Source organism: Somniosus microcephalus, unplaced genomic scaffold, assembly GCF_052327205.1.
Source record: "Somniosus microcephalus isolate GS21.2 unplaced genomic scaffold, FLI_Smic_1.0 scaffold38, whole genome shotgun sequence".
Taxonomy (NCBI): Eukaryota; Metazoa; Chordata; class Chondrichthyes; order Squaliformes; family Somniosidae; genus Somniosus; species Somniosus microcephalus.
The window spans coordinates 1048721-1076324 of NW_028225225.1; the positions used below are offsets into that span (position 1 = coordinate 1048721).

The 27604-nt window shown below is 49.8% G+C and overlaps 1 protein-coding gene across 1 annotated transcript; it reads right to left on the minus strand.

The window, feature by feature from the left end:
• LOC147083848 (uncharacterized) lies at positions 1 to 27604 on the minus strand. The gene is made up of 2 exons (XM_085980110.1): positions 27572 to 27604; positions 1 to 1353 (listed from the first exon to the last, which is right to left on the minus strand). Exons 1-2 carry the CDS (start codon positions 27602 to 27604, stop codon positions 43 to 45), a joined length of 1344 nt encoding a protein of 447 aa, XP_085836236.1. The 3' UTR covers positions 1 to 42.

Consider the following 27604-nt stretch of genomic DNA (forward strand, 5'->3'; position numbering starts at 1 on the left):
ACAGTCCTTCATGTGATTAACAGCAGAATGGGACCAGTGCGCTCAGGTGTGAACTCGCTGGTGTCTCAGCAGGTGAGATGAACTGGTGAATCGCTTTTCACACATTGAGCAGCTGAACGGCCTCTTCCCGGTGTGGATGCGTCGATGCTTCTTCAGGTCCTTGGAGCATTTGAAACTCTTGTCGCAGTCGGAACATTTAAACGGCCTTTCATCAGTGTGAACCAGCTGGTGTTCCTGCAGAGAGTCGGAACGTGTGAATCCTTTCCCGCACTCTGAGCAGGAGAACGGCCTCTCATCAGTGTGAACTCGCTGGTGCAGCCGCAGAGATGAGGGACGAGTGAATCCTTTCCCGCACTCGGAGCACGAGAACGGCCTCTCGTCAGTGTGAACCAGCTGGTGTTCCCGCAGAGAGGAGAGACGAGTGAATCCTTTCCCGCACTCGGAGCAGGTGAGCGGCCCCTCGTCAGTGTGAACCAGCTGGTGTTTCCGCAGAGAGGAGGGACGAGTGAATCCTTTCCCGCACTCGGAGCAGGTGAACGGCCTCTCGTCAGTGTGAACCAGCTGGTGCTCCCGCAGAGAGGAGGGACGAGTGAATCCTTTCCCACACACGGAGCAGGTGAATGGCCTCTCCCCGGTGTGAACTTGCTGGTGTGTCAGCATGTTGGATGAACGACTGAATCCCTTCCCGCACTCGGAGCAGGTGAACGACCTCTCCCCGGTGTGAACTCGCTGGTGTGCCCGCAGGGAGCCTGAATGAGTGAATCCCTTCCCACACACGGAGCAGGCGAACGGCCTCTTCCCAGTGTGGGTGAACTGGTGTTTCCGAAGATTGGATGAGTGCGTAAACCTCTTCCCGCAGTGAGAGCAGCTGAACGGCCTCTCCCTGGTGTGGATGCGTCGATGCTTCTTCAGGCCCTTGGAGCATTTGAAACTCTTGTCGCAGTCGGAACATTTAAACGGCCTCTCGTCAGTGTGAACCAGCTGGTGTTCCCGCAGAGAGGAGGAATGAGTGAATCCTTTCCCGCACTCGGAGCAGGAGAACGGCCTCTCCCCGGTGTGAACCAGCTGGTGTATCAGTAGGGTGGAGGAGAGAGTGAATCCCTTCCCATACACGGAGCAGGTGAATGGCCTCTCCCCGGTGTGAACTCGCTCGTGTATCAACAGGTGGCAAGACTGGTTAAACCTCTTCTCACAGTGAGAACAGGCGAACGGCTTCTCGCCGGTGTGAACTCGCTGGTGCTGTATCAGTTGGCTGGATCTTCTGAAGCGCTTCTCGCAGTCGGAGCACTGAAAAGGTCTCTCCCCGGTGTGAACACACTCGTGTATCAACAGGTTGCAAGATTCGTTAAACCTCTTCAAACAGTGAGAGCAGGCGAACGGCTTCTCCCCGGTGTGGATGCGTCGATGCTTCTTCAGGCCCTTGGAGCATTTGAAACTCTTGTCGCAGTCGGAACATTTAAACGGCCTCTCATCAGTGTGAACCAGCTGGTGTTCCTGCAGAGAGGAGGGATGAGTGAATCCTTTCCCGCACTCGGAGCAGGTGAACGGCCATTGCATGGAGTGACTGCGTTGATGAGTCTCCAGCTCGGAGAGGCAACTGAATCCTATCCCGCATTCCCGACATTTGCACGGATTCTCCTTGCTTTGGTTACACTTGTGCCTCCCCAGGCTGCACCTTTGGTTGAATCCACGTCCACACACAAGACACGTGTGCAGTTTGCCCGCATTCTGATTGCTGCTTTCCGCTTCCATATGTCGATGATATTCAGGTCCTGATGAATCGAGTGACTCTGTCAGATCTTCGTGCGAAGTTTGCGTTAAGCTGCCCGTCTGCAATTCCTCCCCTTGCAAGAGATGGTAAAAGAGGTTTATATAAGTAATTAATGTAAATACAGGAGAGAAAGTAAAGAAAGACTGGCCTTTATACAGCGCTTTTCACGACCAACGGTTTTACAGCCAATGAAGTACTTTTTGAAGTGTAGTCGCTGTTGTAATGTGGGAAACACTGCAGCCAATTGGCATGATAAATAATGGCCAGGACACCGGGGATAACTCTCCTGCCCTTCTTCGAAATAGGGGGATCTTTTATGTCCACCTGAACGTCTCATCCGAAAGACGGTCCTCCGACAGTGCAGCACTCCCTCAGTACTGCTCCCTCCGACAGTGGTGCATTCCCTCAGTACTGCCCCTCCGATAGTACAGCACTCCCTCATTACTGCCCCTCCGACAGTACAGCACTCCCTCAGTACTGCACCTCCGACAGTACAGCACTCCCTCAGTACTGCCCTTCCGACAGTGCGGCTCTCCCTCAGTACTACCCCTCCGACAGTGCGGCGCTCCCTCAGTACTGCCCCTCCGACAGTGCGGCGCTCCCTCAGTACTGCCCCTCCGACAGTGCAGCGCTCACTCAGTACTGCCCCTCCGACAGTGCGGCGCTCCCTCAGTACTGCCCCTCCGATAGTGCGGCCCTCCCTCAGTACCGCCCCTCCGACAGGGCCACGCCCCCTAAGCACCGCCCCTCCGACAGTGCGGTGCTCCTTCGGCACTGCCCCGGAGCGTCAGCCTAGATTTATGTGCTCGAGTCACTGGAGTGGGGACTTTGAACCCACAACTTTCTGACTCAGGGTGCTCCCAACTGGCTGCAAGCACAAGGCATTTCTGAGCTGGAAACAGCAACAGAACTCGAGAGCAAGAAAGCAGCTGTACAGAAGCCTGACGGCCGAGGTCCAACAAAAAACTCCTGACCTAAAGAAGATGGTGGGTGGAGAAAGCGCAGGAGATCCAGCAGCTAGCCGACAACCACGACGTGCGTGGATTCTTTAGCGCAGTCAAGACCATCTACGGCCCAAGCACCCAAGGCCCTACCCCACTGCGGGCCAAGAATGGAGAGGTACTCATCAAGGATAGGGAAGCAGTCAGTGCCCGCTGGAAGGAGCACTTCGAAGATCTCCTTAACCATGACTCTGTCTTCGACACGAGTGTCCTCAACTCCATCTCACAGCATGCTACCCGCCACCATCTCATCACAACCCCAGCTCGGCATGAGGTTGAAAAGGCCATCCGACAACCGAAGAACAACAGGGCCTCAGGAGCAGATGGAATCCCCACCGAGGCACTAAAGCATGGCGGAGAAGCAATACTGGTGCGAATTCATTAACACATTTCTCTTATCTGGAAGGAGGAGAGCATGCCAGGGGATCTCAGAGACGCCGTAATTGTGACCATCTTCAAGTAGGGTGACAAGTCTGATTGCAGTAATTACAGAGGTGTTTCCCTGCTATCTGCCACAGGGAAAGTCATCGCAAGAATCCTCCTCAATTGCCTTCTCCCAGTGGCCGAAGAGCTCCTCCCAGAGTCGCAATGCGGATTCCGCCCACTAAGGGGCACAATGGACATGATCTTCACCGCACGTCAATTACAAGAGAAATGCAGGGAACAGCACCAACCGCTGTACATGGCCTTCTTTGATCTCACAAAGGCCTTCGACACTCAACTGTGAGGGATTATGGAGTGTCCTCCTCAAATTCGGCTGCCCTCAAAAGTTTGTCACTGTCCTCCGCCTGCTTCACGACGACATGCAAGCCGTGATCCTGACCAACAGTTCCACCACAGACCCAATTCACGTACGAACTGGGGTCAAGCAAGGCTGTGTCATCACACCAACGCTCTTCTCAATCTTCCTTGCTGCAGTGCTCCATCTCACCCTCAGTAAGCTCCCCACTGGAGTGGAGCTAATTTACAGAACAAACGGAAACTGTTCAACCTCCGTCGCCTCCAGTCCAGAGCCAAGATCGTCCCCTCCTCTGTCGTCGAATTACAGTATGCAGACGATGCTTGCGTCTGCGCTCACTCGGAGGTCGAACTCCAAACCATCGTCAACACCTTCACCGAAGCATACGAGAGCATGGGCCTTACACTAAATATCCGTAAGACAAAGGTCCTCTACCAACCTGCCCCCGCCACAGTGCTGCCCCCCCCGATTATCAAAATCCACGACAAGGCCTTGGACAAGGTGGACCACTTTCCATACCTCGGGAGCCTACTGTCAACAAGGGCAGATGTCGACGACGAAGTCCAACACCGCCTTCAGTGTGCCAGTGCTGCCTTCGGTCGCCTGAGGAAGAGAGTGTTTGAAGACCAGGACCTCAAACCCGGCTCTAAGCTCATGGTCTACAGCGCAGCAGTGATACCCGCCCTGCTGTATGCCTCAGAGACATGGACCATGTACAGCAGGTACCTCAAAGCACTGGAGAGGTACCACCAACGCAGCCTCCGCAAGATCCTGCAAATCCATTGGCAGGATAGACGCACCAACGTCAGTGTTCTTGCTCAGGCCAACATCCCCAGCATTGAAGCTCTAACCACGCTCAATCGGCTCCGATGGACGGGTCACATTGTCCGCATGCCCGATATGAGACTCCCAAAACAAGCGCTCTACTCAGAGCTCCGGCACGGCAAGAGAGCCCCAGGTGGGCAGAGGAAACACTTCAAGGACACCCTCAAAGCCTCCTTGAAAAAGTGTAACATACCCACCGACACCTGGGAATCCCTGGCCCAAGACTGCACAAAGTGGAGGAGAAGCATCCGGGAAGGCACCGAACACCTCGAGTCTCTTCGCCGGGAGCAAGCGGAAGCCAAGCACAGGCAGCGCAAGGAGCGCACGTCAACCCAAGCACCCCACCCACCCGCCCCTTCAACCACTGTCTGCCCCACCTGTGACAGAGACTGTAGGTCCCGCATTGGACTCATCAGTCACCTGCGAACTCACTTTTAATGTGGAAGCAAGTCATCCTCGGTTCCGAGGGACTGCCTAAGAGAAGAGAGAGGCTCACAAGGCCTTTCACATCCTTGCTAAAGTGCGGTGGCCGAGGAAATTCTCACCGTCCCTTTAATCAGAAGAACACACGAGAGGGGGGAGGGAGTCCCTTTCAATCTGGAGGGGGTGGGTGTCCCTTTCAATGTGGAGGGGGGTGGGTGTCCCTTTCAATGTGGAGGGGGGTGGGTGTCCCTTTAAATGTGGAGGGGGTGGGTGTCCCTTTAAATGTGGAGGGGCAGGGCCACGCATGCTCATTCGGCCCCCTCACCAGAAGAGTATTTCTCTTTTTAAACCTTAACTCTGTGGTTTATAGTTTCTAAAGTCTCTGGTGTAGCGGGGACTGTTTATAAACCAGGGCCCTTAAATATATCATTTAGCTGTAAGGTAACTTCAATTCTGCGGTTTATTTTTTCTAGGGTCTCTGTGGTGTAGCGGGGACTTCTGCCATACAAGCGCACTAGAGTATATCTTTAATTGGAGGTATTGAATTAATTTAAAATAATTAAAGGGTAAGTCATGTCAGGACAGCCCAGCCCTGTGTTATGCTCCACCTGCGCTATGTGGGAATTCAGGGACGCTGCTGGTGTCCCTGACGACCATGTGTGCCGGAAATGTGTCCAGCTGCAGCTACTAGCAGACCGCATTGAGGCGCTGGAGCTGCGGATGGATGAGTTTTGGAGCATTCGCGATGCTGAGAAGGTCATGGATAACACGTTTGATGAGGTGGTCACACCGCAGGTAAGGGCTGCACAGGCAGAAGGGAAATGGGTGACCATCAGGCAGAGCAGCAGAAGCAGGCAGGTAGTGCAGGGGACCCCTGTGGCCATTCCCCTCTCAAACAGGTATACCGATTTGGATACTGTTGAGGGGGCTGACTTACCAGGGGAAGGCAGCAGCAGCCAACTTCCTGGCACCGGGGGTGCTTCTGCTGCTCAGGAAGGGAGGAAAAAGAGTGGGAGAGCAATAGTGGTAGGGGATTCTATCGTAAGGGGAACAGATAGGCGTTTCTGTGGCCGTAGACGTGACTCCAGGATGGTTTGTTGCCTCCCTGGTGCCAGGGTCAAGGATGTCACTGAACGGCTGCAGGGCATTCTGAAGGGGGAGGGTGAACAGTCAGAGGTCGTGGTTCACATTGGGACCAACGACATGGGTAGGAAGAGGGATGAGGTCCTGCAGCAAGAATTTAGGGAGCTAGGTAGCAGATTAAAGAGCAGGACCTCAAAGGTTGTAATCTCTGGATTACTCCCGGTGCCACGTGCTAGTGAGTATAGGAATAGGAGGATAGAGCAGATGAATGCGTGGCTAAAGAGTTGGTGCAGGAGGGAGGGCTTTAGTTTCCTGGATCACTGGGTCTGCTTCAGGGGAAGGTGAGACTTGTACAAGTCGGACGGGTTGCATCTGAACCAGAACGGGACAAATATCCTTGCGGGGAGGTTTGCTAGCACTGTTGGGGGGGGGGGGGGTTTAAACTAACTTGGCAGGGGGATGGGATACAGAGTGGAGCTATAATAGGGGGTGATGTACTGCCAAATATAGAGGAAAAAACAAGTCGGCTTGGAAGGCAGAGCAAATATGTAACGGCACAAGGGAGTAGGGCAAGGCTGGATGGCATTTATTTTAATGCAAGGTGTTATGTATGTAGCTTTAAGAGAATAACTGGTCTCAGACTGCAGTACCGGCAGTGACCACCCCTGTATAAAAGGCGCTAGTGAGCCTCTGTTGTTTTCAGTTTCACTATTGACTTCCACCAGTAAAGACTTGTTTTGTTCAACTCCTGCTGTCCGTGTCTCAATCATTCACGGACATAATACTGGCGACGAGCAGATACGAACCTACCTACAGTCTGCACCACCTCCTGGGATCCATTCCTACAGCGAAGTGAGCAGAGGTCGAGGCCAGAAAGAAAAGAAAGTAAGAGGCAGTAGAAACGGGCGTCGACCGTGGGGATCCGCCCCGTGTTAGCGGAGTTGAAGATTGTTGGAGAAGCTGTCGGAAGCGGGGCCTGGTTCCTGTCGACGGTGCTTCAGCTAATCGGGCTGGTGGCAGGTAGTACACTGATCCTTCCTGGGCTGCGGCGGTCGCGAACTCGAGCGGGTGGCTTGCAACGGGGCCGAGCAGCGTTGTCGGGAAGAGAAAGGGTGGAGCACACAAGGCGCAGCCGGTGCTGCGAAGCCGGGCTGCATATCGACCCGAGAAGAGGGAGGCAAGAGTCCCACAGGGTTGTTCCACAACGGGAAAATAATAAAAAAAAGAAATATTAAATGCGCAAGGAACCGCGGAAAGCAGCGCTAGCAACAGCGGGGAAGAAGGCAAAGCGCGGGAGGCGCCATTTTAGATTTGCAAGATGCCGAAGACTGGCTGTATCACTGCTTTTGATAATACAATAGAGGACTGGACCACGTATGTGGAAAGACTCGAGGTATATTTCGAGGCAAACGAAATAGCTGATGAGAAAAAGGCATTGGTATTGCTAAACTTAATGGGCGCTAGAACGTACGGCCTATTGCAGGACCTGATTACTCCAGCCAAACCGAAGGCAAAGAGTTTTAACGAAATTGTTGCTGTCCTACAGGAACACCTAAACCCTGCACCGCTGTTGATAGCAGAAAGATTTAAATTCCACAGGAGAACTCAACATAAAGATGAGAGCAATGCTGAGTACCTTACGGAACTACGCAAGCTATCAAAGCACTGCCAGTTCGGAGAAGGACTGGCAGATACCCTACGGGACAAATTTGTCTGTGGACTCCTGAGTGAAGGAACACAGAAGAAGTTACTATCAGAGAAAGAGCTGACGCTAGATAAGGCTTTCAGCGTGGCAGTATCGTATGAAGCAGCAGCCAGGGGAGCTGCAGAAATCCAACAAAAGCCACAGGAATACGGCACCCACGAAATGACACGGGGATTTGCAAATGTTATCGCTGCGGCAGAACTAACCATGACCAGAAGGACTGCTGGTCCAAAGACAAAATATGCAGGCAATGCGGAAAGATGGGACACATTGCATGAGTTTGCAGGTCTGGGAAGAAGACCAGCGACAACAAAAAGGCTACTAAGGGACCGTACAAGAAAGTACAAAAGATGACGGACAGTAGTTCCGAAGACCAGATGAGCGATAGTGAATCCGGGAACAGGAAACTAAGCTGTCTCAAACTTCACAATGTAATCGCAAAAGAGGATCACCGAACCATTTAGGTCACCCTCACGATAGCAGGGTCCCAAGTTAAAATGGAATTGGATACAGGATCAGCGCTAACCGTCATGAATCGACGAGACTACGAGCGGCTATTCTCACACATACCCCTGAGAGAGACATCCATCGTCTTGACGACGTATACGGGGCAAAAAGTATACCCCAGAGGAAAAATAAGGGTGCCTGTCGAATACAACGGCAAGAAAATACGGAAATTGTATCTCTACATACTGGCCAAATGGTGGACCACCGTAATTGGGACGTGAATGGATCAGGAAGATAAACTTAGATTGGCACTCCATTCATGCAATGATGGTGGACGGTAAAAAAGATGAAGACGTCACTCCTGGACGATTGTCAACAATCTTAGCTAACGCCAAAGAGGTATTTCAACAAGAACTGGGCACGCTTAAAGGCGTAACCGCCTCGATAAAAATAGAAGAGAATGCAGTTCCCCAGTTTTTCAAAGCAAGACCGGTACCATATGCAATTCGCCCAGCCGTCGAGGCAGAGCTGGAGAATCTGGAGAAGGCAGGTGTGTTGTCTAAGGTCGACTGGAGCGAGTGGGCGACACCCATCGTTCCTGTCATTAAGAAAACGTTAAGCAATAAGTCCGGGGAGCCAAGGAAGATTCGCATCTGTGGGGATTTCAAGGTGACGGTGAACCCAGTCCTTCACACAGTACAATATCCTCTTCCAAGGATAGAAGACATCTTCGCCTCACTGTCTGGAGGGAAGCGTTTTACAAAAATTGACCTAGCACAAGCATATTTGCAGATGGAAGTTGAAGAGTCCTCTAGGAAGTATCTCACGATAAACACTCACAAAGGTCTTTACCAGTATCATCAATTGGTATTCGGAGTAGCATCGGCTCCGGCGATATGGCAAAGAGCGATGGAACAAGTCCTGCAAGGGATTCCGGGGACTCAGTGTTACTTGGATGACATCCTTGTGACAGGTGAAGATGACAGTGGACACCTTAACAACCTAGAACAGGTGCTCACTAGACTACGGGAACATGGGCTACGAGCCAACCGCCCCAAGTGCGAGTTTTTTAAGAAACAGATATCGTATTGTGGCCACGTGATTGATGAAGAGGGGTTACATAAGTCCCCTGACAAAATTGAAGCAGTTGTTAAGGCCCCAGCACCTGAAAATGTGTCGCAACTGAGGTCATTCCTCGGATTGGTGAATTACTACCATAAGTTTTTGCCGAATTTATCGGCAATTCTGCACCCACTGAACGCCCTGCTACGAACGGGGGTAGCATGGAAATGGAGCGATGATTGTAAGCGGGCCTTTCAGAAGAGTAAGGACTTAATCACTTCAAGGGAAGTATTGGCTCACTACAACCCAGCACTGCCGATCAGACTGGCATGTGATGCGTCTCCCTACGGCATTGGGGCGGTTCTGTCACATAAATTCCTTGATGGTTTAGAGAGGCCGATAGCTTTTGCGTGACGCTCGTTAACTTCTGCCGAGCGTAACTACGCCCAGATTGACAGAGAGGCCCTCAGCCTAGTGTGGGGGGTGAAGTTCAATCACTACCTGCACGGTCAAAAATTTACTCTACTAACCGATCATCAACCTCTTGTCTCCATTTTCAACCCTCAGAAGGGCGTACCGATAATGACAGCACAACGGCTGCAGAGGTGGTCTCTTTTCCTAGGGGCACACCAATATGACATCGAGTACAAAGGAACTAAACAACATGGGAATGCTGATAGATTGTCACGCCTACCGTTGCCGACGGTGGAAGAAGAAGACCTTGCAGTGGATCCAATGGAGTTATTCCACTCGACCATAGTCGAATGTCTCCCTGTGACGAATGCCAACATAGAAAAGGAAACACGGAATGACCCGACACTATCATGGGTCTATGATTTAACGGTGAAGGGATGGCCAGCACATGGCGAACCACTGCTGCCAGCATTCTCGCCGAGAAGAGAACAGCTGTCAGTGTGCAGAGGAACCTTGATGTGTGGATCCAGAGTAGTAATTCCACCTAAGTTGATGGATAGAGTGCTCAATGAGCTTCATGAGGGTCATCTGGGTGGGGTAAAAATGAAGAACTTAGCCAGAGCGTTTGTGTGGTGGCCGGGAATCGATAGAGAAATCGAAGAGATGACCAAGAGCTGTGCAGGATGCCAGAAGGTCCAAAATGCCCCACCACAAGCTCCTCTGCATCCATGGGAGTGGCCCTCATCTCCATGGCAAAGGGTGCACATTGATTTTGCTGGTCCCTTCATGGACTCGATGTTTTTAATTGCGGTGGATGCACATTCAAAGTGGCCAGAGGTAATAAAAATGTCCTCAACCACCATGGAAAAAACTATCACAGTTTTACGAACCATATTCGCCAGGAATGGGCTGCCTGAACAGATTTGCTCTGACAATGGACCACAGTTTGTGTCTGAAGAGTTCCGGAGGTTCTTAAAGAACAATGGTGTTAAGCATTACACATCTGCCCCATATCATCCAGCCACTAATGGATTGGCCGAGAGGTTTGTCCAAACATTCAAGAAAGCTATCAAGGCAATGTGTAATGAAGATATACCCCTACAACACAAGGTGGACAACTTCTTGTTTGCCTACCGGAATGCGACACATGCGGTTACCAACCAAACTCCAGCCATGATGTTCTTCAATCGAAGACTACGATGCCGCTTGGATTTGGTTAAGCCAAACGTCCGAAGAGATGTGGAGAACAGGCAGTTTCAGAATATGAATGAAAGGCCGACCAGGAGTTTTAAGATAGGTCAACCAGTTTTGGCCCGGGACTACCGCACTGAGAAATGGCAGCCAGGAACGATTTGTACACGGCAAGGACCTCTCATGTATACCGTGGATGTTGGAGAGAGCATTGTAAGACGCCATGCTGACCAGATTCTAGAGTCACTGGAAAACGTCAACTCCACACCACGATCTGATACACCTGGCAATGAAATCGACGTACCAATTGCAGCTACCACAGAACCGGTGATATTGGAAGCAGATGAACCAAACGACGACATTGATCCCGACTCAACATTGCCAGAAGAACCTGATACCCCAAAGAGGCATTATCCAGACAGAATCAGGAAGCCTCCTCAAAGACTGAACTTATAATTGCTTAAACTTAATCTGTGTGATTCTGTGAATGTATCTAGCAACCGTAATTGTGATTGTAATTAGTTATCATTTAGTTGTTAAATGAATGCTATGTACTGTTTATCTATAAAGGGGAGGAATTGTTGTGTATGTAGCTTTAAGAGAATAACTGGTCTCAGACTGCAGTACCGGCAGTGACCACCCCTGTATAAAAGGCGCTAGTGAGCCTCTGTTGTTTTCAGTTTCACTATTGACTTCCACCAGTAAATACTTGTTTTGTTCAACTCCTGCTGTCCGTGTCTCAATCATTCACGGACATAATACAAGGAGTCTTGCGAATAAGGTGGATGAACTGAAGGTGTTGATGAACACATGGGAGTATGATATTGTTGCTATCACGGAGACATGGTTGAGGGAGGGGCAAGACTGGCAGCTCAATATTCCGGGGTATAGAATCTTCAGGCGAGACAGAGGGGGGGAGGTAAAAGAGGAGGGGGTGTCGCAATATTAATTAAAGAGTCAATTACTGCTGTAAGGAGGGATGATATATTAACAGGTTCCTCTAATGAGGCCATATGGGTAGAACTTAAAAACAAAAAGGGGGCAAGCACTTTGCTGGGAGTGTACTATAGGCCCCCAAACAGTCAGGGGGAGATAGAGGAACAGATATGTAGGCAAATCTCAGAGAAGTGTGCAAATAATAGGGTAATAATAGTGGGGGATTTCAACTTCCCCAATATTAACTGAGATAGTCAGAGTGTGAAAGGCTTAGAGGGTGCAGAATTCTTAAAGTGCATCCAGGAGAGCTTTTTGAGCCAGCATGTAGAAAGTCCTACAAGAGGGGGCGGTACTGGACCTAATTCTAGGGAATGTGGCCGGGCAAGTGGTAGAAGTGTTAGTAGGAGAGCATTTTGGTGACAGTGACCATAATTTGGTGAGATTTAAGGTAGTCATGGAAAAGGACAGAGATGGACCGGAAATAAAGGTTCTAAATTGGGGGAAGGCCGATTTTAATATGATAAGGCAGGATCTGGCCAAAGTGGACTGGGATCAGCTACTTGTAGGAAAATCCACATCGGGGCAATGGGAGTCTTTCAGAAAGGAAATTGAGAGAGTACAATGGCAACATGTTCCCGTAAAGGTCAAGGGTGGGACCAACAAGCCCAGGGAACCTTGGATGTCAAGGGATATACGAGAATGGATTAGGGAAAAAAAGGGGGGCTTTTGGCAGATACAAAGGACTAAGGACAGAGGAAGCCCTAGAGGAGTATAAAAAGTGCAGGGGGATACTTAAAGAAAATAGGAAAGCGAGGAGGGGCCATGAAATAACACTGGCGAGCAAAATAAAGGAAAATCCTAAGGTGTTTTATAAGTATATTAAGGGCAAGAGGATAACTAGGGAAAGAGTAGGGCCCATTAGGAACCAAAGTGGCAATCTGTGTGTGGAGCCAGAAGATGTAGGTGGGGTTTTAAATGAATTTTTTGCATCTGTGTTCACTGTGGAGAAGGATGATGCAGACATAGAAATCAGGCAGGGGGACTGTGATATACTTGAACATATTAGCATCATGAGGGAGGGGGTACTAGCGGTTTTAGCAGGCTTAAAAGTGGATACATTTCCAGGCCCGGATGAGATGTATCCCAGGCTGCTGTGGGAGGCAAAGGAGGAGATTGCAGGGGCTCTGACACACATTTTCAGAACCCCTCTGGCCACAGGGGAGGTGCCAGAGGACTGGAGAACAGCTAACGTAGTACCATTATTCAAGAAGGGTAGTAGGGATTGATACGCTTATCAATTACTTCATAAAAGGTGATGAGTCGAAGAAGAGATGATGAGTCGAAAGAAGAGATGAATAAGGCTTTTATTAGCTAAGAAGAGACCATGCTTCTTCGTGAGTGACTGAACAAGTCTGAACGAAACCCACACAGTGGTGGGTGGAGTCAGCTGAGGCATGCCTCCATACACAGCGCCACCCAGAGGTGGCAATATACAATACAGTGGTTTACCACATTCACCCCTTGTTTAATGTGAAGTCCGGCGGGGTGAAGGGTACTACAAGTTAAGTCTATCAGGAGGCCTTGTCTGACGTCCTGATCGTCGTGGTGGCGGCGGTGGTGTTGCAGCATCCGACGTCGGGTCTGGTGTCTGGGTGGTTGGCGAAGATTCCTGGGGCTTTGGCATGCCGTCTGCAGGGGTTGGGTTGGGAGGGGTGGTGGGGGATAACAGTGGTAAGGGGGATAACGGTGGTAAGGGGGATAACGGTGGTAATTCAGGGGTACCCAAGGGTGCGAGATCTCGTATGGAGACCGTGTCCTCCCGCCCGTCTGGGTATGTCACCCAGGCATACTGGGGGTTGGCGTGTAGGAGGTGCACCCGCTCGACCAGGGGGTCCGTTTTATGCGTCCTCACGTGCCTCCGCAGTAGGACGGGCCCAGGAGAAGTCAACCATGCCGGTAGCGAGGTTCCCGATGTAGACTTCCGGGGGAAAACGAACATTTTCTCATGAGGGGTCGCATTAGTGGCAGTACAAAGCAGTGACCGAATGGAGTGAAGCGCTGCAGGGAGGACCTCCTGCCAGCGGGAGGTCGGAAGGCCCTTAGATTTTAGTGCTAAGAGGACTGCCTTCCAAACCGTCGCGTTCTCCCTTTCCACCTGGCCGTTCCCCCGGGGGTTGTAACTGGTGGTCCTGCTCGTGGCGATACCTCTTGTTAGCAGGTACTGCCGAAGTTCGTCGCTCATGAACGATGAGCCCCTGTCGCTATGTATATAGCTGGGGAACCCGAACAGAGCGAAGATGTCATTCAGACACTTGATGACCGTGGTACTGGTCATGTCTGGGCAAGGGATGGCAAAGGGGAAACGGGAGTACTCATCAACTATGTTGAGGAAGTACACATTGCGGTCAGCGGAGGGGAGGGGCCCTTTAAAATCGACGCTCAGGCGTTCGAAGGGGCGGGTGGCCTTGATCAGGCTTGCTCTGTCCGGCCTATAGAAGTGCGGTTTGCACTCGGCGCAGATTTGGCAGCTCTTGGTCATGGTCCTGACCTCCTCGATGGAGTAGGGCAGGTTACGGGATTTGATAAAATGGAAAAACCTGGTGACCCCCGGGTGGCAGAGGTCATTGTGGAGGGACTGCAGCCTATCACTCTGCGCGTTGGCGCATGTACCACGTGATAGGGCATCTGGGGGCTCATTGAGTTTCCCTGGCCGATACAAGATATCATAATTGTAGGTGGAGAGTTCGATTCTCCACCTCAAGATCTTGTCGTTCTTGATTTTACCCCTCTGCTTATTATTAAACATAAAAGCTACTGAACGCTGGTCAGTGAGCAGGGTAAATCGTTTCCCGGCCAGGTAATGCCTCCAGTGACGCACCGCTTCTACAATAGCCTGGGCCTCCTTTTCGACGGAGGAGTGTCTCGTCTCGGGGCCCTGGAGGGTCCTTGAGAAAAAGGCCACGGGTCTGCCCGCCTGGTTAAGGGTCGCGGCTAGGGCGAAGTCGGAGGCATCGCTCTCCACTTGGAAGGGGATGGACTCATCCACCGCGTGCATTGCGGCCTTCGCGATATCGTTCTTGATAAGAGTGAAGGCTGCACACGCCTCTGGTGTCAGGGGGAAGGAGGTGGCTTTGATGAGGGGCCTGGCTTTGTCTGCATAGAGGGGCACCCACTGGGCGTAGTAGGAGAAAAACCCCAGGCATCTCTTCAGTGCTTTTTGGCAGTGGGGAAGGGGTAGCTCCATTAGGGGGTGCATTCTGTCGGGGTCGGGCCCGATGACTCCGTTCTCCACCACGCAGCCGAGGATGGCCAGGCGCTTGGTGTGAAACATACATTTTTCCTTATTGTACGTTAGGTTCAGCCGTTGGGCCGTACGGAGGAAATTTGCTAGATTAACGTCGTGGTCCTGCTGGTCGTGGCCGCAGATGGTGACGTTATCCAAATAGGGGAAGGTTGCCCGCAGCGCGTTCTGGTCAACCATTCGGTCCATCTCCCTTTGGAAGACCGAAACCCCGTTGGTGACGCCGAAGGGGACCCTAAGGAAGTGGTAGAGGCGGCCGTTTGCCTCGAAGGCAGTATACTGGCGGTCCTCATGGCGGATGGGCAGCTGGTGGTACGCTGACTTAAGGTCGATGGTGGAGAATACTTTGTATTGCGCAATCTGATTGACCATATCAGATATGCGAGGGAGGGGGTACGCGTCCAGCTGGGTGTACCGGTTTATGGTTTGGCTGTAGTCGATTACCATGCGGCGTTTTGCAGTGGTTTTAACGACTACAACCTGGGCTCGCCAGGGGCTAGTGCTACCTTCGATAATGCCCTCCTTCAAGAGCCGCTCCACCTCAGAGCTGATAAAAGCTCTGTCCCCGGCACTGTACCGCCTGCTTTTGGTAGCGATGGGTTTACAGTCGCGGGTGAGGTTAGCGAACAGGGGAGGGGGGGGGACTTTTAATGTGGAAAGGCTGCAGGTGGTTTGCAGCGGGCGATTTAAAAGTTGTTGGTTGCAGACTGTGAGTGGGGGGAGGGGTCCACCGTATGCTAGTGTGACACTCTTAAGGTGGCACTGAAAATCCAACCCTAGCAGGACGGCAGCGCAAAGACGGGGCAGGACTAGCAGTTTAAATTTTTGATATTCAGTGCCCCCTACTGACAGGGTCACCACACAGTAGCCGCTGATGTCCATTGACTGGGACTTGGACGCCATAGAAATGCGATGGTGCGTTGGCAGAATCGTGAGGGAGTGGCTACGTACCGTGTCGGGGTGGACGAAACTCTCTGTGCTCCCGCTGTCGATCAGGCAACTGGTGGCGCGGCCGTTTACCGCGATATCCATCATGGAGCTGGATAGATGGTGAGGGTGGCCTTGATCCAGCGTCACGGAGGCCAGTATGTGGCTTAGTGAGTCACTATAGTCATCCGCCGAGACGGTGGTCGGTTCCGGTGACGAAATGGCGGTTGAGTGCGTTGGATACGATGGCGGCGGATGCCATGCGGCCGGGGGTACACAAAATGGCGGATAAGATGGCTGCTCCCACGGCCCGCACGCTGCGCTGCTGGCTGGCTTCCCCTTGCAGGCGTTAGCGTAATGGCCTTTCTTCCCGCAGCCCGAGCAGGTAGCTGTCTTAGCTGGGCAGTGCGCTCTGGGATGTTTTAACTGGCCACAGAAATAGCATTTTTGGGCCTGGTTACTGGGCATCGAAGCAGTTCTTACCGGAGGCTGCTGTCTCGGTTGGGTCGCTGCAGCGGTTGGTGCCGGGGGCGGCGGTCCCGTGTCCCATGGTTTCGATTGCCATGTCTCGGCGCCGTTACGGGGGTATGCCTCGAGGTTTCGGTGGGCCTCCTCTAACGAGAGCGCAAGGGCAATGGCCGTCTTCAGGTCGGGTTCCTTGCTTTCTAGCAGTCTCTGCCGGGTGTGGTCTGACTGGAGGCCCCTGACGAAGGCATCACAGGCGAGTCCCTGCGCGTGCTCCACAGCCGTTACCGCTTTACAATCGCAGTCTCTGCAGAGTGCCAGTAGCGCCCGTGCAAATGCCCCTACCGATTCTCCCGGTTGCTGCCTGCGGGATCCCAAGAGGTGTCGGGCGTAAATTGTGTTCACTGGGCGCGTATATTGCCCTTTTAGTAGCTCGAGGGCCGCCACGTACGTATTAGAGTCCCGGATTAGCATATATACTTGATGGCTCACCTGGGCGGTCAAAATTTTCAGTTTGTGATCCTCCTCTGTAACCTGTGAGATTGCGAGGAAGGATTCAAAGCAGCTCAGCCAGTGTTCAAACTTGGCTGATGCACCCACATCTTGAGGGTCGAGGTCCAGGCGTGGTGGTCTGAGGGCTCTCAGCAATGTCTGCTGTATCCGTTGCTGTTGTTGCTCCTCAGGTGTCGCCATTTAACTTTTAGCTAATAAAATTGATACGCTTATCAATTACTTCATAAAAGGTGATGAGTCGAAGAAGAGATGATGAGTCGAAAGAAGAGATGAATAAGGCTTTTATTAGCTAAGAAGAGACCATGCTTCTTCGTGAGTGACTGAACAAGTCTGAACGAAACCCACACAGTGGTGGGTGGAGTCAGCTGAGGCATGCCTCCATACACAGCGCCACCCAGAGGTGGCAATATACAATACAGTGGTTTACCACAGGGATAAACCAGGGAATTACAGGCCAGTGAGCCTAACATCAGTGGTAGGGAAATTATTGGAAAAAATTCTGAGGGACAGAATGAGTCTCCACTTGGAGAGGCAGGGATTAATCAGGGATAGTCAGCATGGCTTTGTCAAGGGAAGATCATGTCTGACTAATTTGATTGATTTTTTCGAGGGGATGACTAGGTGTGTGGATGAGGGTACTGCAGTGGATGTGATATACATGGATTTCAGTTAGGCTTTCGATAAAGTCCCGCATAGAAGACTGGTCAAGAAGGTAAGAGCCCATGGGATCCAGGGTGCCTTGGCACATTGGATCCAAAACTGGCTTAGTTCCAGAAGGCAGAGGGTGATTGTGGTGTATGTAACCTGTTCCACCTTAAGAGAACTTAAGCCTGTTCCACCTTAAGAGATGTACTACTTTCTCTGGCTGCTGTATACGTAATACCGGTGGTGACCACCGGTATATAAGTACTGTGTAGTGATATTGCTGTTAGTATAGCCCTGACCTCCAACTAGTAAAGACCTGTTGAAACGTTATTCTTGTAGTCTGTGTCAGTAATTAATCTTAAATACAACTAGAACACACAGACTTAACAGTGGCGACGAGTCCGATTCTTACCCTGCGGCAGTTTATATCCACGGCGGCTTCGTCCACAGAACGGGCGTCGAAGAGAGGCATCCACCCTCATCACCCTGCTGGAAGACACGTCGCGCGGCAGGCATCGAGAACCCGGAGTGCAGAAGATATCCTGAACTCGAAGCCTTCATCAGCGGCAGTCAGCTATCTTCCTTCTACCTCGGTGGTGGGTAAGCCGGTCAGCGACGCGAGCAGAAAGTTGGCTGCGTTGGCTGTACAGACGGGGAGGGAAGACGGAGGAATAAGGGCGGTGAGATCGATCGCGACCGGAGATAAGGGCCGGGCCGCATTCGGGCCAAAAGGCGCAACGCGGGGACATCGCTCGCGGCTGGTGATAAGGGCCGGGCCGCATTCGGGCCAAAAAGGCGCAGCGTCTGGGGTGACTGAAGGTGCGAGAGCCGCGGTGAAGGCGAACGCAGCCGGTGCTAATAACCGGGCTGCAAGAAGGGCTGCGAGGCATGACATCGGGGAAGCGCGAATGGCCGAGGGAGCCGCGGTGAAAGCTTCGGGGGAGTTACTAACCGCTGGGAAAGGGGAGCAGGAGCGGCACGCCAAACGCCATTGCAGCCAGCGGGTGAAGAAGGCGAGCGCGGGAAAGACCGCCAAGCGCGGGAAACCGCCATTTTGTAGGCGGAGGACGAAGACAAGAGCGGGAAGCCGCCATCTTGGAAAAAGGGAAATCACTAAAAAAAAATTGCAACGATGCCTAAACATGGGAACATTAATACCTTTGATAGCGACATCGAAGATTGGGCCACGTATGTAGAACGCATACAAAATTATTGTAAAGCAAATAAAATCCCAAATGATGAGAAAGCACTAACTTTATTAAACTTAATGGGTGCGAAGACATACGGGCAATTGAAACACCTTTTATCACCAGATGAACCGGCGGAGAAGACGTTCGAGGAGATTGTTACTGTCCTGAGAAATCATCTAAACCCCACGCCGCTGATGCTAGCGGAACGATTTAAATTTTACAGCAGAAAGCAGCTGAAAGATGAAAGCAATGCTGAATATTTAATGGAATTGCGTAAGCTAGCAAAGTACTGTCAGTTTGGAACGGGACTAACAGATGCGCTAAGAGATAAATTTGTGTGTGGATTATTAAAAGAAGATACACAAAAGCGACTGCTCGAGGAGAATGAGCTGACGCTTGAGAAAGCGGTCACTATGGCAGCATCACACGAAGCCGCAGCGAGAGGCACGGCAGTAATGCAGCTACGGTCACCGGAACTCAGTACAAATCAATTGGTTTTGAGTACTGTAAAATGTTATCGTTGTGGAAAGACAACGCACGATCAGAACCAGTGTTGGTTTAAAAACCAAGAATGCAGAACGTGTGGCAGGCTTGGCCACATAGCTAAAGTATGCCGGTCAGGAAAGAAGACCAGCAACAAAAAGTCACCGCAAGGAAAATACATAAAGGTACACAAGGTGACAAAGAACAGTTCGAACGAACAGAAGTCAGATTCAGACGCCAGCAGTAATGAACTGGGTAGCTTAAGAGTACACGTTGGTAAGGATGCAGATCTCCAGACAATTTGGGTCACTCTTCAGATAGCAGGAGTCCAAGTAAAGATGGAATTGGACACTGGATCGGCATTGACGGTCATGAATAAGAAAGATTACAAAAGGTTATTCCAACATATTCCCCTACGGGATACGGAGATTATATTGAAAACACACACGGGGCAAAGAGTGTACCCCATCGGAAAGATAGAGGTAAAAGTGGTCCACAAGGGCAAAGAAAGCCAAGTAATGCACTTATATGTGCTACCTGAAGGAGGTCCACCACTACTGGGGCGGGAGTGGATTAGGAAAATGAATATGGACTGGCACTCCTTAAAGGCACTAATGGTAGATTCCGGGGAAACAGATGTCAAACCTAAACAATTGTCCAGAATATTGGATGATGCTAAAGAGGTGTTCCAGCAGGGACTGGGAACACTGAGAGGAATTACGGCAAACATCAAGATTGATGAACATGCACACCCAAAATTTTTCAAAGCCAGACCGGTACCCTATGCAATACAACCTGCTGTAGAAGCGGAACTGGAAGCGCTAGAATGTTCAGGTGTACTGTCTAAGGTAGATTGGAGTGGGCTACGCCCATTGTTCCCATTATGAAACGTCCTTCGAGCAACAAGCCAGGAGAACCAGGGAAGGTTCGCATCTGTGGAGACTTCAAGATCACCGTTAATCCGGTGCTTCACACGGTGCAGTATCCGCTTCCGTGGATTGAGGATATTTTTGCTTCGTTGTCTGGCGGGAAACACTTCACCAAGATAGACCTGGCGCAGGCGTACTTGCAGATGGAGGTTGAAGAGTCACGCCAGTACCTCACGATCAACACGCATAGAGGTTTGTACCGGTATAATAGGCTGGTTTTTGGAGTGGCATCGGCTCCAGCAATTTGGCAGAGGGCCATGGAGCAGGTATTACAGGGAATTCCAGGCACACAATGTTACCTGGACGATATTCTGATTACAGGAGATGGTGATGAAGAACACCTCGCAAACTTGGAACTGGTGCTCAACAGACTGAAAGAGTATGGACTTCGAGTTAATCGGCAGAAATGTGAGTTCTTTCAGAAGCGGATCTCATACTGTGGTCATGTCATTGACCGGGAGGGGCTTCATAAGTCTCCTGACAAGATAGAGGCAGTTGTAAAGGCTCCCGCTCCGGATAATGTCTCTCAGTTGAGGTCGTTTCTAGGATTGATTAACTATTACCATAAGTTTCTACCGAATCTATCCACGGTACTGCACCCGCTGAACGCTCTTTTACAGAAGGGGGTACCATGGGAATGGAGCGAAAACTGTAAGAAGGCATTTCGCAAAAGCAAAGAATTGATCACCTCAGAGGAAGTGTTGGCTCACTTCAACCCGACACTGCCTATTCAGTTGGCTTGTGATGCTTCTCCATATGGTATTGGGGCAGTACTCTCACACAAGTTGCCAAATGGCACGGAAAGGCCAGTCGCGTTTGCATCCAGATCATTGACCTCCGCTGAGCGCAACTATGCGCAGATCGATAGGGAGGCTCTCAGCCTTGTATGGGGAGTGAAGAAGTTTAATCATTACCTGCAGGGCCAAAAATTCACACTTCTGACAGACCATCAGCCGTTGGTATCCATTTTTAACCCTAAGAAGGGTGTTTCGGTGATGACAGCACAGAGACTCCAGAGATGGTCCCTTTTCCTAGGGGCACATCAATATCAAATAGAATTCAAAGGTACAAAGCAGCATGGCAATGCTGATGGGCTGTCGTGCCTGCCACTACCTGAAGAAGAAGAGACGACGAAAGTTGACCCTGTTGAGTTATTTCATTCGACCATCATTGAGTGTTTACCAGTCACCAATGCAAGTATTGAAAGAGAAACCAGGAATGACCCGACACTGTCCCGAGTCTACGAGGTGACAGTGAAGGGATAGCCAACACATGGTGATCCTCTGTTACCGGCATTCTCGGCAAGGCGAGACCAGCTGTCCGTCTGCCATGGTACTTTGATGTACGGGACAAGAGTGATTATTCCTCCCAAGTTAAGGGAAAGAGTTCTAAAGGAACTGCATGAAGGTCATCTGGGGGGAGTTAAGATGAAAAGTCTTGCTAGGGCTTATGTATGGTGGCCGGGTATTGACCAACAGATAGAGGAGTTGACGAAAAGCTGCGCTGGGTGCCAAAAAGTGCAAAATGCACCTCCGATTGCACCGCTACACCCATGGGAATGGCCTTCAGCCCCATGGCAACGCGTACATATTGACTTTGCTGGTCCATTCATGGACTCCATGTTCCTAATTGCGGTGGACGCACATTCCAAATGGCCAGAAGTGATCAAGATGAATACCACTACTTCAGAAAAGACAATTGCGGTGTTAAGAACAATATTCGCAAGGAACGGATTGCCAGAACAGATATGTTCGGACAACAGACCATTGTTCGTGTCGGAAGAATTCCAAAAATTCTTAAAGAAGAATGGGGTGAAACATTATACCTCTGCCCCATATCATCCGGCGACAAACGGGTTGGCTGAGAGATTTGTCCAAACATTCAAAAAGGCAATAAAGGTTATGAACGATGATCAGATTCCGCTACAACACAAGGTGGACAATTTCCTAATGGCATATCAAAACGCCGCTCATGCAGTAACTAACCAAAGTCCTGCCATGATGTTTTATAACAGGAGGTTGCAGTCCAGGTTGGACTTGTTAAAACCAAATGTGTGGAGGGAAGTGGAAAACAAACAGTTCCGGCATATTAATAACAAGACCACTCGAAGTTTCGACGTAGGACAACCAGTGTTGGCAAGGGACTATGGAAATGAAAAATGGCAGTCCGGAACAATTCGGGCCAGACAAGGACCTCTGATGTACACAGTAGATATTGGTAACAATGTGATAAGGCGTCATGCGGATCAACTGGTAGAATCGAGAGCAAGGGTCGAAACCATGGTTGCGACAGAGACAACTGTGGAAGACGTTAATGAACCTGAAGCATCTACCTCAGCAGGGAATGTACCTGATGATGATGTCCAATACATAGGAAACCAACTAGAGGAGTCACCTCAGCAACAAGAATCAGAGACCACTGAAAGGCATTATCCAACCCGAATCAGAAGGCCTCCTGAGAGACTGAACCTTTGAACTGTTTATACCTGAAGTTATATATGTATATATATGTTATTATGTTATGTTAAATGGGGATATGACTGTTAAGCTAAAAAGGGAGGATTGTGGTGTATGTAACCTGTTCCACCTTAAGAGAACTTAAGCCTGTTCCACCTTAAGAGATGCACTACTTTCTCTGGCTGCTGTATACGTAATACCGGTGGTGACCACCGGTATATAGAAACATAGAAACATAGAGATAGGAACAGGAGTAGGCCATTCGGCCCTTCGAGCCTGCTCCGCCATTCAATGAGATCATGGCTGATCTTCGTCTGAGATCATAGCTGATCTTACCAGTTCAGTACCCCGTCCCCGCCTTTTCTCCGTAACCCTTAATCCCCTTAGCCTTCAGAAATATATCCAATTCTCTCTTGAAAATATTTATTGAATTAGCCTTCACAGCCCTCTGTGGCAGGGAATTCCACAGGCTCACCACTCTTTGAGTGAAGAAATTCTTCCTCATCTCTGTTTTAAATGATTTGCCCGCTATTTTTAGACTGTGGCCCCTGGTTCTGTGCTCCCCGGCCATTGGAAACATTCTCTCTGAATTCAGCCTGTCCAGGCCTGCCATAATTTTATATGTTTCGATGAGATCTCCTCTCAATCTTCTAAACTCCAGTGAGTACAAGCCCAAACTATTTAATCTCTCTTCGTAGGTCATTCCCGCCATTCCAGGTATCAGCCTGGTGAATCGCCGTTGCACTCTTTCCATGGCAAGAACATCCTTCCGCAGATGGGGCGACCAAAACTGTACACAATACTCCAGATGCGGTCTCACCAGCACCTTGTACAGCTGTAGTAAGGTATCCCTATTCCTATACTCGAACCCCCTTGATATGAAGGCCAACATACCATTTGCCTTCTTAATCGCCTGTTGCACCTGCATGCTCTCCTTCAGTGACTGGTGCACAAGAACACCCAGGTCCCTCTGCACTTCCCCATCTCCCAATCTATTGCCATTTAGATAATAATCTACCCTCCTGTTTTTACCCCCAAAGTGGATAACCTCGCATTTATCCACATTATAGTGCATCTGCCACGTATCCGCTCATTCCCCCAACCTGTCCAAATCGCACTGTAGCCTCCTGACATCCTCATCAGAGCCCACCCCTCCTCCTAGTTTAGTGTCGTCAGCGAATTTGAAAATATTGCATCCAATTCCCTGATCCAGATCATTTATATATATTGTGAACAGCTGGGGTCCCAGGACAGATCCTTGCGGCACCCCGCTGGTCACTGCCTGCCACTCCGAAAACGAGCCGTTTATTCCAACTCTCTGTTTTCTATCCGCCAGCCAGTTCTCTATCCACGTTAATACTTTGCCCCCAATCCCATGAGCCTTAATTTTGCATGATAATCTTTTGTGTGGAACCTTATCGAAGGCTTTCTGGATAAGTACTGTGTAGTGATATTGCTGTTAGTATAGCCCTGACCTCCAACTAGTAAAGACCTGTTGAAACGTTATTCTTGTAGTCTGTGTCAGTAATTAATCTTAAATACAACTAGAACACACAGACTTAACAGCTACCCTACCTCCTTTTCCTTTTTTCCTGTCCTTCCTGAATATTCAATACCCCTGGATGTTGAATTCCCAGACTTGGTCATCCTGGAGCCATGTATCCGTAATCCCATTTATATCATATCCATTTACATCTATTTGCGCAGTTAATTCATCCACCTTATTACGAATGCTCGTCGCATTAAGACACAAAATCTTCAGGCTTGATTTTTTAACACTCTTAGTCCTTTTAGAATTATTATTTACTGTGGCCCTGTTTGATTTACACCCTTGATTTCTCTGACTTCCACTTTTGCTTTTCTCCTTCCTGTCTTTTGTTTCTATCCTTGCTTCCCTTTCCTCTGTCTCCCTGCACAGGTTCCCAACCCCCTACCTCTTTCACCAAGCTTTTGGTCACCTGTCCTAATATCTCCTTATATGAGTCAGTGTTAAATTTGGTCTGATGGTGCACCTGTGAACTGATTGGGACGTTTTTACTATGTTACATTGGATTACATAGGACATACGGCACAGAAACAGGCCATTCGGCCCAACCAGTCCAAGCTCCACTCGAGCCTCCTCCCGTCATTCCTCATCTAAATCTATCAGCATAACCCTCTATTCCATTCTCCCTCATATGCTTGTCCAGTCTCCCTTAAATTCAATAACAAAATACTGTGGATGCGGGAAATCTGAAATAACAACAGAACTGATGAAGGGTCCCAGACCTGAAACGTTAACTCTGTTTCTCTCTCCACGGATGCTGCCTGGCCTGCTGAGTATTTCCAGCATTTTCTGTTGTAATCCCCTTAAATTCATCTGTACTATTCGCTTCAACCACTCCCTGTGGTAGTGAGTTCCACATTCTCACCACTCTTCTGGGTAAAGAAGTTCCTTCTGAATTCCCTATTGGATTTCTTGGTGACTATCTTATATTGATGGCCTCTAGTTATACTCTTCCCCACAAGTGGGAACATTCTCTCATTATCCACCTCTATTAGGTCACCCCACAGCCTTCTATTTTCAAGAGAAAAGAGACCCAGCCTGTTCATCCTTTCCTGATATGTATACCCTCGCATTTCTGGTATCATCCTTGAAAATATTCTCTGCACCCTCTCCAGTGCCTCTATATCCTTTTTATAATATGGTGACCAGAACTGTACGCAGTACTCTAAGTGTGGTCTAACCAAGGTTCGATACAGGTTTAGCATAACTTCACTACTTTTCAATTCTATCCCTCGAAAAATAAACCCTAGTGTTTGGTTTGCTTTTTTTATGGCCTTGCTAACCTGTGTTGCAACTTTTAGTGATTTGTGTATTTGTACTCCGAGATCCCTTTGTTCCTCTACCCCACCTAGGCTCGCACCCTCCAAGTGATAAGTGACCTCCCCATTCTTCCTACCAAAATGTAATACCTCATGTTTATCTGTGCTGAACTTAATTTGCCAATTATTTACCCATTCTGCAAGTTTATTAATGTCCTCCTGTAATTTGTTGCAGTCCTCATTAGCGTTGACTTTTCCCCAAAATTGGTGTCATCCGCAAATTTAGAAATGGTGTTTTTGATTCCAAAGTCTAAATCGTTAATATAACTTGTGAACAACAGTGGACCCAGCACTGATCCTTGTGGAACACCACCACCCACCTTCTGCCACTGTCAACAGCTCCCTTTTACCATTGATTTGTGAAATAAAGTCTATCAATCAGACGTCTCAATGTTTCCTGTTCCACGAGCTTGTTTCGGGGGTCTGGCTCAGCGACTATCCTGTAATCACACCAACAAGTCCCACTGGGCTGAACAATGGAGGAGAGGCGTTGGAGGAGGATGGTGTGATCAACCGTGGTGAAGCTCGCAGACAGGTCGAGAAGGATGAAGAGAGATAGTCCACCGGTTACAGCGCGGAGGATGAAATTCGTGACTTTTGTTGAGGGCCGTTTCATAGAATCATAGAAACCTACAGCATGGAAGGAGGCCATTTCGGCCCATCGTGTCCGCGCCGGCCAACTAAGAGCTATCCAGCCTATTCCCACTTCCCAGCTCTTTGTCCGTGGCCCTGCAGGTTCCTGCATCCCAAGTGCACATCCAAGTACTTTTTAAATGTGGTTCGGGTTCCTGCCTCTACCACCCTTTCAGGCAGTGAGTTCCAGACCCCCACAACCCTCTGGGTGAAGACATTTCCCCTCAAATCCCCTCTAAACCTTCCACCAATTACTTTAAATCTGTGCCCCCTGGTTCTTGACCCCTCTGCTAAGGGAAATAGGTCCTTCCTATCCACTTTATCTATGCCCCTCATACATTTATACATCTCAATAACGTCTCACCTCAGCCTCCTCTGTTCCAAGGAAAACAAACCCAGCCTATCCCGTCTTTCCTCAGAGCTAAGATTCTCTACTCCCGGCAACATCCTTGTAAATCTTCTCTGTACCCTCTCTAGTGCAATCACATCCTTCCTGTAATGTGGTGACCAGAACTGCACGCTGTTCTCTAGCTGAGGCCTAACTAGTGTTTTATACAGTTGAAGCATAACCCCCCTGCTCTTGTATTCTATGCCACGGCTAATAAAGGCAAGCATTCCGTATGCCTTCTTAACCACCTTATCTACCTGGCCTGCTACCTTCAGGGATCTGTGGACATGCACTCCAAGGACCCTTTGTTCCTCTACACTACTCAGTGTCCTCCCATTTAATGTGTATTCACTTTCCTTGTTAGCCCTCTCCAAATGCATTACCTCACACTTCTCCGGATTGAATTCCATTTGCCACTGTTCTGCCCACCTGACCAATTTATTGATATCTTCCTGCAGTCTACAGCTTCCTTCTTCAGTATCAATGTATGGTGTTTGGTTCCCTTGTCCTTACAAGGGTTCTTTGACTCTGGGTTTTACAGCAACAAAATTGTAGACGACACAAAGATTTAGGTTCAACCCAAGCTGTTAGTTTATTAAAACCAAGAAAACAGAGACAAAAACCTGTTGAGATTGGGCTGAAACTTAAAATCACCCATATGACCAGTCGTTACCATTGTGGATTGTAGGCCTGGATCGGAGATGACCTGTCCCTGTCCTCCGTTATCTGACTGCAGCGGCCTACACAGTGCAAACCCCTTGTAGAGTCAACTGATACTTACAATCACCCGTCCGGCTGGTCGTGGCCGACGTCGATTGCAGGCTGGGGCTGGAGATGAGCGTCTTCCCCTCCTTACACCTGGCAGTTGCTGTAGTTAGAACTAGCTTCCGAGAGAGAGAGCTTCCGAGAGAGCTTCAGAGCGAAAAGAGCGAGAGCTGAGGTGTGGTTCCTTCTTATAGTTCTTTTAGTCACCTGGCCCTATGCTGGGTCTCCCCCAACCAGTTTCGGTTGTTGGTTTGCTGAACTGTCCGATATTCACACCTCGTCAACCTGTAATTCAATCACCGGAGGTGTACAGAGTTGTGAGATCGAAGATAACTCCTTATTTCCTCTCCCGCTTTATGTAACGCATATTCAATGTGATTTCTATTACTATTGAGGGGCGGCTGGCTGATTGACTTGTGTCTCTTCCATTGAAGCCAGGAAGTCCAT